General features: G+C 57.9%; 3 protein-coding genes across 3 annotated transcripts; all 3 read right to left on the bottom strand.

Annotated features, from left to right (window-relative positions):
• Nucleotides 1–22: 22 nt before the first annotated feature.
• Nucleotides 23–553, bottom strand: ETH_00008045 (uncharacterized protein; the record flags this gene model as incomplete). Its single annotated transcript, XM_013374092.1, has 1 exon — nt 23–553. The coding sequence occupies one exon, from the start codon at nt 551–553 to the stop codon at nt 23–25; it is 531 nt and encodes a 176-aa protein (XP_013229546.1).
• A 2,977-nt stretch (nt 554–3,530) lies between these two features.
• ETH_00008040 (uncharacterized protein) lies at nt 3,531–4,607 on the bottom strand (the record flags this gene model as incomplete). The annotated part of the gene is made up of 1 exon (XM_013374091.1): nt 3,531–4,607. One exon carries the CDS (start codon nt 4,605–4,607, stop codon nt 3,531–3,533), a length of 1,077 nt encoding a protein of 358 aa, XP_013229545.1.
• Nucleotides 4,608–5,817: 1,210 nt separating this feature from the next.
• Nucleotides 5,818–13,102, bottom strand: ETH_00008035 (uncharacterized protein; the record flags this gene model as incomplete). The annotated part of the gene is made up of 9 exons (XM_013374090.1): nt 5,818–5,880; nt 6,018–6,052; nt 6,389–6,651; nt 7,235–7,512; nt 7,921–9,750; nt 9,983–10,054; nt 10,436–11,122; nt 11,269–12,379; nt 12,795–13,102. 9 exons carry the CDS (start codon nt 13,100–13,102, stop codon nt 5,818–5,820), a joined length of 4,647 nt encoding a protein of 1,548 aa, XP_013229544.1.
• Nucleotides 13,103–13,196: the final 94 nt, after the last annotated feature.

The raw sequence follows: 13,196 nt of genomic DNA, 5'->3' as shown, positions 1-13,196 counted from the left end.
GCCCCGGGGGCCCCGGGGGCCTCTAGAGCTTACAGAGCTGTAGGGCTAGGGCCCACACACCTGTGTCCCCGTCTATTTGGTCTTCGGGGGCCCTCAGGGGGCCCCCCGGGGGCAACAAAACCTTTTTGCCCCCCACGCAAAAGTCCCCATCAAATTCATAGTCAAAAGCCCTCCATGGCAGAGCCAAAAGGGGCTGCTCCCCCTTCTCTGGGGGCCCCTCAGGGGGGTCCCCGGGGGGCCCCTCACGAACCCCCTGAGGGGGCCCCTCAGGGGCCCCCTCAGGGGGTTCCTCAGGGGGCCTCTCGGGGGGCCCCCCAGGAGCCCCCTCAGGGGGTCCCTTAGAATGGCTCTCAGGGAGGCCTTCAGAAGTCGCTCTGGGGGCCCCTGCAGGGGCCTCTTCAAGAAGGTCTCTGGGGGGTACCCTAAGGGGCCCCCTTGGGACCCCCATGGGGTTCACTTGGGATGTGCCAGTTGGGGGCCCCTCAGGGGAGGCTCCAGGGGGGCCCCCCAGTGGGGGCGCCCCCGGGGGCCCCTCAGAGCCAGGGGGCCCCATGAGGTCAGGGGAGAAGAAGTGACCCTGCGGGCAGGAGGGGCTTTTGGAGGGCCTCAGGCAGCAGCAGAAACGTTAAGGGGCTTTAAAAATATTAAATTGTAGTTATAAAACAAAAAAAGAGAAGCAAGGGGCCCTGAGAAGGGGCCCCCGAGGCTACCAAGGGGCTCCCCGGGGGAGCCCCCCCTGGGGGGCCCCACAACTCGGTGCTGAAGGGGCCCTATTAAAGTGCACAGGAAAAAGACTTCTTGTTTGTCTTCCATTTTTTTCCAACTCTTTCAAAGAATAAACCGGAGTCCTCTTTACTTTCCAGCCATTTAAGTATACACATCCACAAAAGTGCCCCCTGAGGGGCCCCAGAGGGGCCCCCCCTCTGGGGCCCCCCAGGGGCCTCCTTGGGGGAACCCCTGGGGGCCCCGCGGGAGCCCCCCTGGAGCCCCCGGGGGCCCCCTGAGGGCCCCACGGGGTGCCTCACGAGGGTACCCGGGGGGTAGCCCAAAGGGCCCCTAGAGAAGCCCCTACGGAGACCTCCTGCGGTACGCCCAGGGGCCCCAGGGCTCCCTAAGAGGCCCTAGGGGCCTCTTAGGGGACCCAGAGGGGCCCCCTAAGGGCCAACACGTGTGGAGGCAGCAGCGCCAGTTGTGGGGCCGCTCTGAATGCAAAAATGAGTTTCTTGATATTCAAATATGGGCAGGTTTAAAGTAGAAGTAGCTGCAGCGGTGGCTTGTATGCACATCCACGCACGCACATATATACATACACATATATATAATATATATATATATATATTGTATACATAGTATATATATATATATATGTATAGATGTACATCATATATATATGTAAACGTATATTATGTATATGTGTATATATGATATATAAACCTATCACTATAAATATACATGCATAGATATATATATTATAAACAAATGTATACTTTAATCTGTATGTACACCTAAACGCAGCAAGTGCGTGTGTATATACAGCGCTGCATGCATTTTTTAACTTTGATTTCTTTTTAATTATTTCCGCATTGATTTCAGTGAGGTGTACATACACCCCATTTGAGTGAGGTGTACATACACCCCAGAGCACAACCTTGCGCTCCACCGCGCCTGCAGAGAGGCAAATGGCCGTTTCTTAAACAGATGAAAAATAAAATACATAGAAATGAAAAGAAATGAAAAAGTAATAAATAGTAAACTAGGAAACAAACTCTAAACCCCCAAACCTTAGTTTCTAATCCCTAAACCCCAAACCCTAAAATCTGAGCCCCAAGCCTCAAACCCTAAAACCTAAACCCTAGCCCCTAAAGCCCAGGACCTAAACCCCAAACCCTAAACCCTAAACCCTCCGCTGTCCAGCGGAGCAAACCCTCGTGCCTGCTCAAAAATATTCACCTCTCAGGCGGAAAGAAATCAAAGAAAGAGTCTGAGGCAACTTCAAACCTTAATTGCTGCTGCAGCTGGAGTGTCTGTACAGCCCGCGGGCGGCGCAGACCGCCGCAGGGGATGGAGCTTCATTTACTTTTTGCTGCTGCTGCTGTTTCCAAGACCAGCAGGAAACGAACTGCTGCAGCAGTAACCAGCTGCTGCTGCTGCAGCAACCAGTCGCATTTCCCAAGTAGTACCCTTTAACTGCTTCTCAGGGGCCCCGCATCATGGGACAAGGAGGGCCCCACTACTGCAAACTGCAGCAGCAGCTTCCTCTGCTGCTGCTGCTGCGAAATCCAGATAGCTGCTGCTGCACTTCTTTGCTGTTCAATATGTGCTGCTGGGCCTCAAACATTTCGGCAGAAACGTCTCCAGGCCCTAAATCTACAATATTCACTACATGCTGCTCGCGCTAGGCAGCGCCTTGCTGCTGTCCTGAAGCTGCTGCAGCTGCTGTTGCTGCTGCAGCAGGCAGCTGCAGCAGTGGCCGCAGCAGCTGCAGCTGCAGGGCAGGTGCTGCACTTGCCGCCGCAGCTGCAGCTGCAGGGCAGGTGCTGCACTTGCTGCAGCAGCAGCAGCACCTGCCGCTGCAGCACCCGCCGCTACAGCACCTGCTGGACAGCAGTAAGTGCAGCAGCAGCAACTGCTGCTGCTGCTCCGCGACTTTGCGCAGCTCACCAAGCGCGCTGTGCGGGGCCCCCCACCTGCTGCCGGGGACAGTCAGACGCGCGCGGGGGCCCCTCAATGAAGGTAAGATGTATATATTCTTCTGAATTATGCCAGAATAATGTAAATAAATGTAAATATAAATAAATATATACATAGATGAATGCAATAACTGCAGTAACACATACTGACAGGGCCGCCGGCGTTCACGCGGCAGCAAATGCCTCGAGCCGCCGCCGCTCGACGCGGCAGCTCGCACTCCCATTCAAAGAAAGTTTACACCAGTTTACTTCAATGAATCAGATCCATTTAATTCATTTTAATCAATATTTTCAATAATAAAACAACTGGTCCTCCAGGGAAGATCGCACAAACCCAAACTCACCGCCTGTGCAGCCAGCCATCGCGCAGTGTACCTACACCCCAATCGCCGCCACCGAACACCAAGCCAAACCCTAAACCCTAAACCCTAAACCCTAATGCCTTTCTTTTAGGGAAATTCAGCCTCAAACCTTTTCTTTTTCCACACGCAGCAGCAAGAGAAAGAGCCATTTAACGGATGAGGAAACACCGGGGTAAAAATAGCAGCGCAGTGCGAACAAAACCTAAACCCTAAACCCTAAACCCTAAACCCTAAATCCAAAAAGCCAAAGACAAAAGCGCCAGCAAATACAATCAACAGCAGCAAACAGGAGCTGCAGCTCTCAGGCAAACGGCTAGCCAAAACCCTAAACCCTAGACCCTAAACCCTCCTGCCTCGAAGCAAGCCCGCAACTCGGGTGAATTGCTGCAGCAACCAAAGCGGGAAAACGGAGGCCCTCAGCAGCAGCAGCACTTACACCTCCCGGGGCCAGCTGCGCCCCAGGGAGTCCAGCTAGGGTTTAGGGTTTAGGGTTTAGGGTTTCGCACTTTTCTGCATTTTCTTCCTTCCGGGCCTCCACAAGCCACAGCCCCAAGTCCCTAAGAAAATCTTCCTCACGAGAAACAGCAGCACGCTGCAAACGGTTAATAAGGCCCCCCATGATATCTCTGGGGGCCCCCAGGGGGGCCCCCACGGGGGGCCCCACAGGGGCCCCCCCGGGGGCCCCTGTGGGGGCCCCTGTGGCTTTTTCTCCGGCGGTGTTTTGAGGGGCCCTTGATGGGTCTTTTGCTGCGCTGCCGTCTGGGGCTTTTTCTTTGCTGCTGCTGCTGCTGCTGCTGCTGCTGCTGCTGTGTCTGCTGCTGGGCATGTGGGCAATAGTCCAGGGCCTTTGCTGCCTTTTGCCGCCGTGGGGAAGCCCCAGGGCTTTGGCCCACAGCAGAAAATCGTGGGAGTGCTGCGGGTGCACGTCTACGGTGAGGCTGCCGCCCTCTGCTGCTGCTGCTGCTGCTGCTGCTGCTGCTTCCCCCGTCAGCAGGCTGCGCCCTGCTGCTGCTGCTGCTCGCGAACTGTCGGTGAAGGCCCGCGTCAGAGCCACCAGCAGCTCTGCTGCAGCAGAACCTTCATAGAAAGACAGCAGCCGCCGCTTCCTAACACTTCCTAGCTGCACAAATTCACTTCTTCTTCTTTTTTGGGGTCTTGTTTTGCCTTCGAGGGTCTCCGGGGGCCCCTCGGCGGCCCCCAGGGGCCCCTCGGGGGCCCCCAGGGTCCTGCGGGCCCCGAAAGGCGAGAGGGGCCGGGGGTCCGTGGGGGGCCCCACGGCGGGCCCCCGCTGCTGCTGCGGTGCAGCAGAGAAGCCGCGGCACAGCAGCAGCGCAGCAAGAAGCACAAGGGTTGCTGCGCCCGCGTACGCGAGACCATTGGTCCGGTTCTTGCGACGCTGCTGCAGCAGCGGCCGCAGCGGCGAGTCCGAGGATGCTGCGGGGGCCCCCAGGGCCTCGGGGGCCCCCGGAGCCCCCGGGACCGCAGCAAAGCCCTCGGGCTGAAAGAGGGGCCCTGCAGCAGCGTGCGACGCAGCCCCGGGCCGCAGCCACGCCATTCTGAGCGCCTCTGGCCAAAGAAATGGACTTTAATTAACACATAAAGTCTAAAAAGTCCTTTAATTCGAAAGATCCGGCGCGGCCCGCGGAGAAGTGCGGGTGTACAGGCAGGGGGAGGCTGCCAGGCGAGGCGGCAGCACGGCGGAGGCGAGACTCGACAAACGGGAATGTTTGGGAGATTTTCAACTAAAAATTCGTAATTAATTCCAAAAAAAACATATTTCATGGAACTTATTCGGGAAAACCTTGCAGCGAGCACTGCCACCGGGAGAGCCAGCCCTGCAGCCACCCCGGCTCCACGAGCCGCCGCCGCTCGCCTCCGGCCCTTTCCTCCTTCCGTCCAGTTTTCAAAACATTAATTCAATTTAATTTAAATAACTCAAAAACCTTCAAATATTCCTCTAAAAATGAGTCTCGCTGCTGCTGCTGCTGCTGCAGCACTTAGAGCTAACGAACAACGCAGCAGATCCTCCCTGGCCTCCTGCTGCGCAGTCCTCAGCAAATAAAAGATCCTCTTGTCATTTGTTGCCATTTTAATTTAATTTGATTCAAAATTAATCTCAAAAATTAACAATAAGTCCTAAACCCTAAACCCTAAACCCCGAGACCGCGCCGCAGGCGAACCTAAACATGCAGTGTCTGCCACCCATAAACCCTCGAAGCCCCAACCCTAAACCCTAAACCCTAATCCCTAATTCCTAAACCCTAAACCCTCAACTTTAATTTGTAAGCCCGAAACTCTAAACTCGAATTCCTAAATGCTGAACTCTCGAAACCGGCAGACGCCAAAAACGGCGAGACTCTCAGCCAGAACACTAAACCCTAAACCCTAAACCCTAAACCCTAAACCCCAGCCATGCATCACGCTTTAAAAAGGGTTTAAGAACGCCAAAATGCACGCAAACAAAAACACAAGAGCGCTAGGGCAAAGCCAAGATATCACGTGTGGGGCTAGCTAGCTAGCTAGCTAGGGCAGCAGCTAGCTAGCTGCTGGCTTGCTGCAGCTAGCTGCACTAGGGCACCTAGCTTGCTGCTTGCTGCTAGAGGAGAGTGCAGGGCAGCAGCAGCACGGAGTTTGCTGCGCTGCTTCTGAGACCTTGAAATGCAGACAAAGCTCGGGTCTATGAGCCTGCGCTCCTGCTGCTGCTGCTGCTGCTGTTTGTGCTGCTGCTGCAGCTGCTGTCACTGTCGCTGCTGCAGCTGCTGCTGTTACTGCTGCTGCTCCACTGTTGCTGCTGCTGCTGTTGCTGCCTTTGCACTGATCATAATGGCCTGAAGCAGCACATAAAAGCAACTCAAAATCGTAGCTGACTTCAGGGGAGCATCGACTGCCGCTGCAGCAGCAGCAGCAGCAGCAGCAGCAAACTCAGCAGGAAGAGCAGCAAAGACAGCAGCAAGAGCAGGCTCACCCATTGCAACGCAGGCAGCGCCACGGCTGAGCCCCCTGAAGAAACAAAAGCAGGCCGCAGCAGCAGCAGCAGCAGCAGCAAATGAACCAGAAAAGCGGCGACTGCAGCAGTAACAGCAGCAGCAGCAGCAGCAGAAGCAGCAGAAGCAGCAGCTAAACTTACGGCAGCGCCCGCAAGGCAACGGCTGCAGCAGAGAGCGCCGCACCCGCCGCGGCCTGCAGCATCCCACGACAGCAGCAGCAACAGCAGACTGGAATTTAGTTTTTCTCCAGCAGGAGCAGCAGCAGCAGCAGCAGCAGCTTGCGCAGCCGCTGCAACGTCAAAAGCAGGTAAGAGTGCATAAGAAGAAGAAAAGGGGGAAAGACACTAACAGCATAATATGCCCTTCGTTGTTGGGCAATCCTGTGTATCCTGCTGCTGCTGTTGTTGCTGCTGCTGCTGCTGATGCTGCGGGTGGCCCGCGCTGGAGTTGGTGCTTGTGCAGATGGCGCCGCATCTGCAGCAGGTCCCCGTGACAGCCTGCTGCTGCAGCTGCTGCTGCTGCAGCAGCAGCTGCTGCTGCTGCTGCTTGAGGAGTACAGACACCGCGTGCTGCAGCTTCGGCCGCCGGCGCCGCTTGAGCGCCTCCATCCACCTAAAGCAAAACAACAGCAGCAGCAAATGCAGCAGCAGCAAATGCAGCAGCAGCAGCAGCAAGAAAGGAAACTGGAAAAGAAGGAACTAAAATGAAACGCAGAAAAAGAATAAAGATGCGGAGGAGGGAAAATTAAAATATAAATAGGAGGAAAAGTAAAAGACAATTAAAAGAAAAATCATTAAAAATAATTAAAGAAGAAAAGATGAACAAAATGAAAAAGACAAAAATGAAAAAGGATGAAAAGCAAAAAGGACAGAAAGGAAAAGAGAAAATAAAATAGCAAAAAAGATAAAAAATAAAATCAAAAAAATAAAAAAGAAAAAAGGAAATGAAGAATAAAATGAAAAGAGAAAAAAGAAAAAAGAGCAGCAAAATGAAATAAAACAAAAAAGAATGGGAAAGGAGAAAAAGATGCAAAAAAAAGGAACGAAAAAGGAAATTAAAAAGAAATAAAAGAGAAACAAAAAAAAATAGAACGAGAAATAAAAAAGAACCAAAAAAGGAATAAAAAAGAATCAAAAAAGAATCAACAAAGAACAAAAAAAATCCAAAAAGATCAAAAAACGAAAAAAAAGCTCACAAAGGTTTGTCTTCTGTTGCTGCAGCAAAAAGAAAACAATCTGCTGCTCCTTCCTGCTGCGCCCACGCGCAGTCGCCGTCGTCGTAAGCCACGAGGTACCGGGGCCCCTGAGGCCCCCTGCTGCAGCAGCAGCTGCTGCTGCTGCTGCTGCTCCTGCTGCTGTTGGTGCTGCTCGTGCTGCTGCTGCTGCTGCTGTCGCAGAAGACAACCAGGCCTCCGTACCAAACGTCCATGTAGGGAGAGTACAGAGCCACGCGGCGGCCAATGGCTGCTGCGCCCTGCAGCAGCAGCAATAGCAGCAGCAGCAGCAGCAGCAGCAGAAAGATGAGCTGGGAAATTCGTTAATTCTATTTATTTCGTTTTAACTCAAGAGATCCAGCTGACCCTGAGCCTGTCTCTCAAGCTCTGCCTTTCTCAGAGTTGCTGCTGCTGCTGGTGCTGCAGTTGCTTCCTCTGCTGCTGCCACTGCTGCTGCTGCTTCTGCTACCTCTACTACTGCTACTGCAGCCGCTGCTGCTGTTTCCTCTGCCACTACTGCTTTTGCCCGCGTTGCTGCTGTTGCCGCTGCTTTCTCTTTTGCTGCTGCCGCTGCTTTTGCTACTCTCCCTCTGCTTGTCCCTGCTACTGCTAGTGGCGCTGGTTTTGCTGCTGCTGCTGCTGCTGCTTCTTCCAGGCCTCCCTCTTACTCGTCTTATAGTCCCCCGCCAATCTGTTGGCGGCAGCACCCTCTCTGCAGCGGTAGCAGCAGCAGTCCAGCTGCTGCTGCTGGGGTGCAGCAACCGCTGCAGCACTTCCGCCCCAGCGGCGCAAGCTTCCGCATGCGCAGCTGCACTTCCTGGGCTGCTTGCGGCTGCTGCTGCTGCTGCTGCTGCATCACGAAGAGCAGCAACAACAGAGTCTGTCCAGAAACCCAGTTGCCGTGCGGCGAGTTCCCGCGCAGCAGCAGCAGCAGCTGCAGCCGCAGCAGCAGACAGCGTTCCTCTGTGCTGGAGCTGCGGGGTCTGTGCTGCAGCTGCAGCAGCAGCATCATAAGATGCTGGAACATGGGCAGCAGAAGCAGTAGCAGCACCGCAACTGCCGCTGCTGCTGCTGCTGCTGCTGCCTCGAACTGCAGCCACGAAACAGCACCAGCAAGGATAGCTGCAGCACTTAGCAGCAGCATGCAACTCCAGCAGCAAACCTTCGCTGCTGAGGCCCCTCATGAGGGGCGACAGCAAAGGGCGGAGGCCCGCAAGCTCCATAACGTAGCTGCTGTCGTCATCCAGGGGCCACGCTGCTGCTGCTGCTGCTGCTGCTGCTGCAGGTGCTGCTGCAGCGCAGGGAGCGCCTGCTGCTGTCTTTAGGCGGTGAGACGCCGCTGTATCTCCGTCTGGCCCCGCTGCTGCAGCACCATCTCGTTGCTGTTGCTGCTGCTGCAGCTGCTGCAGCGGCTGCCGCACAAGAAACAGCCGCAGCTGCTGAAGCGCCATTAATGCTGCTGCACCAACAAGGTAACTCCTTACGCCAACTGGACAGGCAGCAACGGCATCTCTTGCTGCACCTGCTGCCATTGTTGCTGCTGTTGCTGGCGGCCCCGTTTTACTCCAGCAGCAGCAGGGCACTTCACTTTGCTGCTGCTGCTGTGGCGCAGGACCAGCTGCTGCTGCTTCCGGATGCGGTGGGTTCAGCAAGGGCAGCAGCTCTCGAGTCGCTGCTGCTGCTTCTGCTGCTGCTGCTGCTGCAGCGCCACCTGCAGAATCTGCTGCCGCTGCTGCTGCTGAGGCCTCGGGGGAGCCCGAAACAAAAAAAGACATATAATTGTTTCTGACAGTTTCATCGTCAGTCGCATCGTCTAGAAACAACCCCTCAGGGACCCCAAAGTCGTCCTCGCCTCCCTCATAGTCGCTGCTGCTGCTGCTGCTGCTGCTGCTGCTGCTGTTCAGCAGCATTTGGGCCTGGTCAGGAGCGCCGGGGGCCGCAGGGCTCGACCTTGCCGCTGCTACCCCTCCTGCTGGTGCTGCTACTGTGGCGCTGTTCCCCGCAGTCTCTGCTGCAGCAGCAGCAAATGCAGCAGAAGCAGGAGCAGCAGCAGACAGGATCGTTTCCCATGTCTGCTGCACCGAGGCTGCGAGTGCCATGGCCTCTTCGCGAGCTGCAGCAGTCCGGGACGCCAGCAGTTGCAGCAGCCTGCCCTTCAGCGAGTTCCCCTTCTGCTGCTGCTGCTGTTGCTGCTGCTGTGTTTGTTGCAACTGCTGCTGCACTAGCTGCTGCAGCTGCTGCTCAGAAAGGAGGGTGCAGCGGAAGCCAGTCTCACTGTGCACGACGGCCAACTCGCTGGTGTCTGTGTGACCATCCACTGGCATGCCCTGTGTCTGCTGCTGCTGTTGCTGCTGCTGCTGCTGCTGCTGTCCTGAGACGAGGTCACCGCCTTCTGAAGGGCGGAGAGGATAGGCAGCAGCAAGGCTCTTCCGCCGCTGCTGGATGTACAGCCTCTTGCTGTGCTCACGCTCAGAGACAGCGCCCACAAGCATCCGTGACTGCAACACAGCAGCAGCAGCAGCAGCAGCATCAGCAGCAGCAACAGCAGCAATAACTTGCACAGCCGGGTGGCCATCTTCCGATCGACGCCCAAATCACGAGCTACTGACTGCGTGGCGACTCTAGAGCTGCTGCTGCTGCTGCTTCTGCGGTTTCTGCTGCTCGGCGTGCTGCCGCCAGTGCTGCTGCTGCTGTTGTTGCTGCTGCTGCTATTGCTGTTCAGGCGCTTACGAGCTCTAGGAACGAGCGAAGCCGCAGCAGCAGGCGAACGCTGTAGGATATTTGATTGCGCGTTTGAGAATGCTGCAGCAGCAAACGACGGCAGCAGCAGCTGCACACTGGACATGCATCCCCAAACCTAAACCCTAAACCCTAAACCCTAAACCCTTGATGACACTAGAAAGAGAACAGCAGAAGGCAAGAACGGCAGCAGTACACACCACTCAGTTGGCCAGGGCTGCCCCAGGTGTCTGTACACCCCAGCAGCTGCCTGTACACCCCAACAACTGCCTGTCCACCCCAACAACTGCCTGTACACCCCAGCAGCTGCCTGTACACCCCAGTATGTACAGCGCAGCAGGTGTCTGTACACCGCGGCAGGTGTCTGTACACCGCAGGTGTCTGTACACCGCAGCAGGTCTCTGTACACCGCAGCAGGTATCTGTACACCCCGCGCTGGCCCACCTCGAGACAAAAGGCAGTGGCAGTAAAAGAAGCAGCAGAAGAGTTTTCTGCCATTTCCATGAAGCAGCCGCGCAGCTGCGCGCACAGCGCGTGGAAAGCAGCAGCGCAGCCGGGGCTGCAGCATGACAGCAGCAGCCCGGAGGCGAGGCCGCAGACGCTGCAGGCCGCGCGGTTGCGGCTGCTGCCCGCGTCCACCGGCTGCTGCTGCTGCTGCTGCTGCTGCGGCTGCGGGCTGGCACCTGCTGCAGCAGCGGCTGCTGGCGCCTCCGCGCCGCTCGATACAACCGACGCAGCGGGGGACTGCTGCGGCTGCTGCTGCTGCTCCTGATGCTGGTCCTGCTGTTCTTGCTGCCTCACAGCGTCCTTCTTCTCCACGCTGCCGTCGCAGCTGCTGCTGCTGCTGCTGCTGCACGGCGTCTGCTGCAACTGGCTCTGCAGCGCGAGGTCAACCCCCACAATTGGCGAGAGGCTGTCTGTCTCTGCTGCTTCCACTCCCGGAGTCCAGAGAGCGCAGAGCATGTGAACGAACTGCAGCGGCTCCTCTTGGCTGTTCCTCACAGCAGCAGCAACAGCAGCAGCAACAGCAGCAGCAGGCGCTGCCGCCACTGTCTCGGGCGTGTAGCCAGAAGCAGCAGGCAGCGCCAGCTTCAGGGCGCCGCCGCGGCGAGGGCAAATCATGCAGCTTACCTGCAGGAGACAGCAGCAGCAGAGAAAGTAGCAGCAGCTACAGTTCTAGCAAGGAAGAAAGGGCAGCTGTTGCTGCTACTGCAGCAGCAGCGGCAGCAGCAGCAGCAGCAGCAAACGGCCTATTTCTGTGGAAGCTGCGGCCCCACCTCGTCCCTGTTGGGCGCGTAGCGACAAGGCTCGCAGAGGAACGGCACCGGCATATACGCCGCGCTGCTGCTGCTGCTGCTGCTGTCTTCTGCTGCAGCCCCTCCAACTTCTGAATGAGGGCGCTTCGAGCCTCTCTGGATCCCGGCAGGCGTCGTCGCTGTGTTGCTGCTGCTGCTGTATGTGCTGCCGCTGCAGTTGCTGCTGCTGTCTCGGCCGTCGGGTGAGGCGACCATCGTCCTGCTGCTGCTACTGCTGCTGCTGGTGTCTTGTGTGCTGGCCGTCTGTTTCTGCCTTTTCGCAGACGCTCCTTGCGCGTCCTGCCGCTGCCGCTGCTGCTGCCGCTGCTGCTGCTGCTGCTGCTGCAGATCGGGACGCAGCGCAGCAGGCAGGCACTCCAAGGGCACCCCGTAGCACATGCGGTGTACAGACACCCCACACTTCGCGCAGTAGAAAAACGGGTTGCTGCTGCTGGCTGTAACTTTTGGCAGCAAACAAACAGCGCAGCAATGGTCTTGATAAAAGTCCACTTCATCAAGCAAGGCCCTCTCCGCCGCGTCCTCTGCTGCTGCTGCTGCTGCTGCGGGGCTTTCCCCGGCCTTTGTCAGCCCCGGGCCGCCGGCTGCAGCGCCAGCTGCTGCTGCTCCTGCTGCTGCTGCTGCTGTGCCGTTCACGCTGCCTGCAGCAGGCGAAGAAGGGCCTCTGCCGGCCGAGAGGCTGTTGGGTCCCGGCCCCGCAGCTGCAGGGGTTTGCCCAGCGCTGCTGCTGCCCGCTGCATGCGGCGTTGCTGCTGCTGCTGCTGCTGCTGCTGCTGCTGCTGCAGAGCGCCGGGTGGAGGCAGCAACAGCAGGGCCCCCCGTGCCGGCGGGCGACGCGGCAGTGGCAGCCAGCTGCGCCTTAGTGGGGGTGTTTGCAGCTGCGCCGCTGTTGACGGGAGAGCTCGTTGCTGCTGCTGCTGCTGCTGTGCTGCGGCGCGCAGCAGCAGCAGCAGCAGGCAGCGCGCGCTTCAGGAAAAAGGCCCCCTTCCTCTCACTCAGTGCATGCAGCTCTGGGAAATGGTCCCGAGTTACGTAGCGGCGGGCGCGCAGCACAGCCTGAAGAGCGCAGCTGCGCCTGCAGCCGCAGCAAACAGCAGCAAGCAGCAGCAAACAGCAGCAAGCAAACAGCAGCACACAGCAGCAGACAGCAGCAAACAGCGGGCACAACCACTAAGCCGTAAGCCGCAAAGCTTCCTCCCCAGCCCACCTCGAGGCTCCCTTTTAATCTCTCCATCAAAGCCCCTGAAGCCCCCTTATGCCCCCCTTGGGGGCCCTCTGGGGCCCCCTGGGGCCCCCTGGGGCCCCACTCCTGCGGGGCCCCACTTTGTCCCCCTGGGCACCCCCCTGAGCCCCCCTGGACCCCCCTGAGCCCCCCTGGGGCCCCCCGAGGGCCCCAGTGGGGCCCCCTGAGCCCCCCTGGGGCCCCCCAGGGGCCCCCTGGGGCCCCTCGGGGCCTCTGTGGCTTGCAGCGAGGGTGCTGGGTCACTGACCTGACTCCTGGGGCCTCCGGGGTGTGTCGGAAGCAAAAGACAGTGACTTTGAGTCTGGGGAAGCAGTGGTCGAGGGCCCCGCGGACTGCGAGGAAAAGGCCCGGGAGAGGCGCAGCAGCGCAGTGGAGGCCGGCGAGCCAGGCGCACATGGGGTGGAAGGTGTCTGTACACCCCAAGTGGCAGCAGCGGACGCATGCGCCCCCCGACACCCCACACAGCGAGCAAGCAGCAGCAAAACGCCACGCAGCAACTTCCCCCAACTCCCAGGGCTCCAGCCGCTGCAGCTCCGCGCAAATCGCCTCCGGCATCAAAAACAAGCAGCAAAATATGTGCACCCAGCCCCCGCTCGTGCTCGGCTTCAGCGCCCCGCCCCCGCGGCAGCAAATCTGAGCGCCAGCAGCA

This window comes from Eimeria tenella, genomic scaffold (assembly GCF_000499545.2).
Source record: "Eimeria tenella Houghton genomic scaffold, Eth_scaff19, whole genome shotgun sequence".
In the NCBI taxonomy this organism is placed as follows: Eukaryota; Apicomplexa; class Conoidasida; order Eucoccidiorida; family Eimeriidae; genus Eimeria; species Eimeria tenella.
Note: the sequence above shows the minus strand (reverse complement) of the source record. Positions and strands in the feature narration are given on the sequence as shown.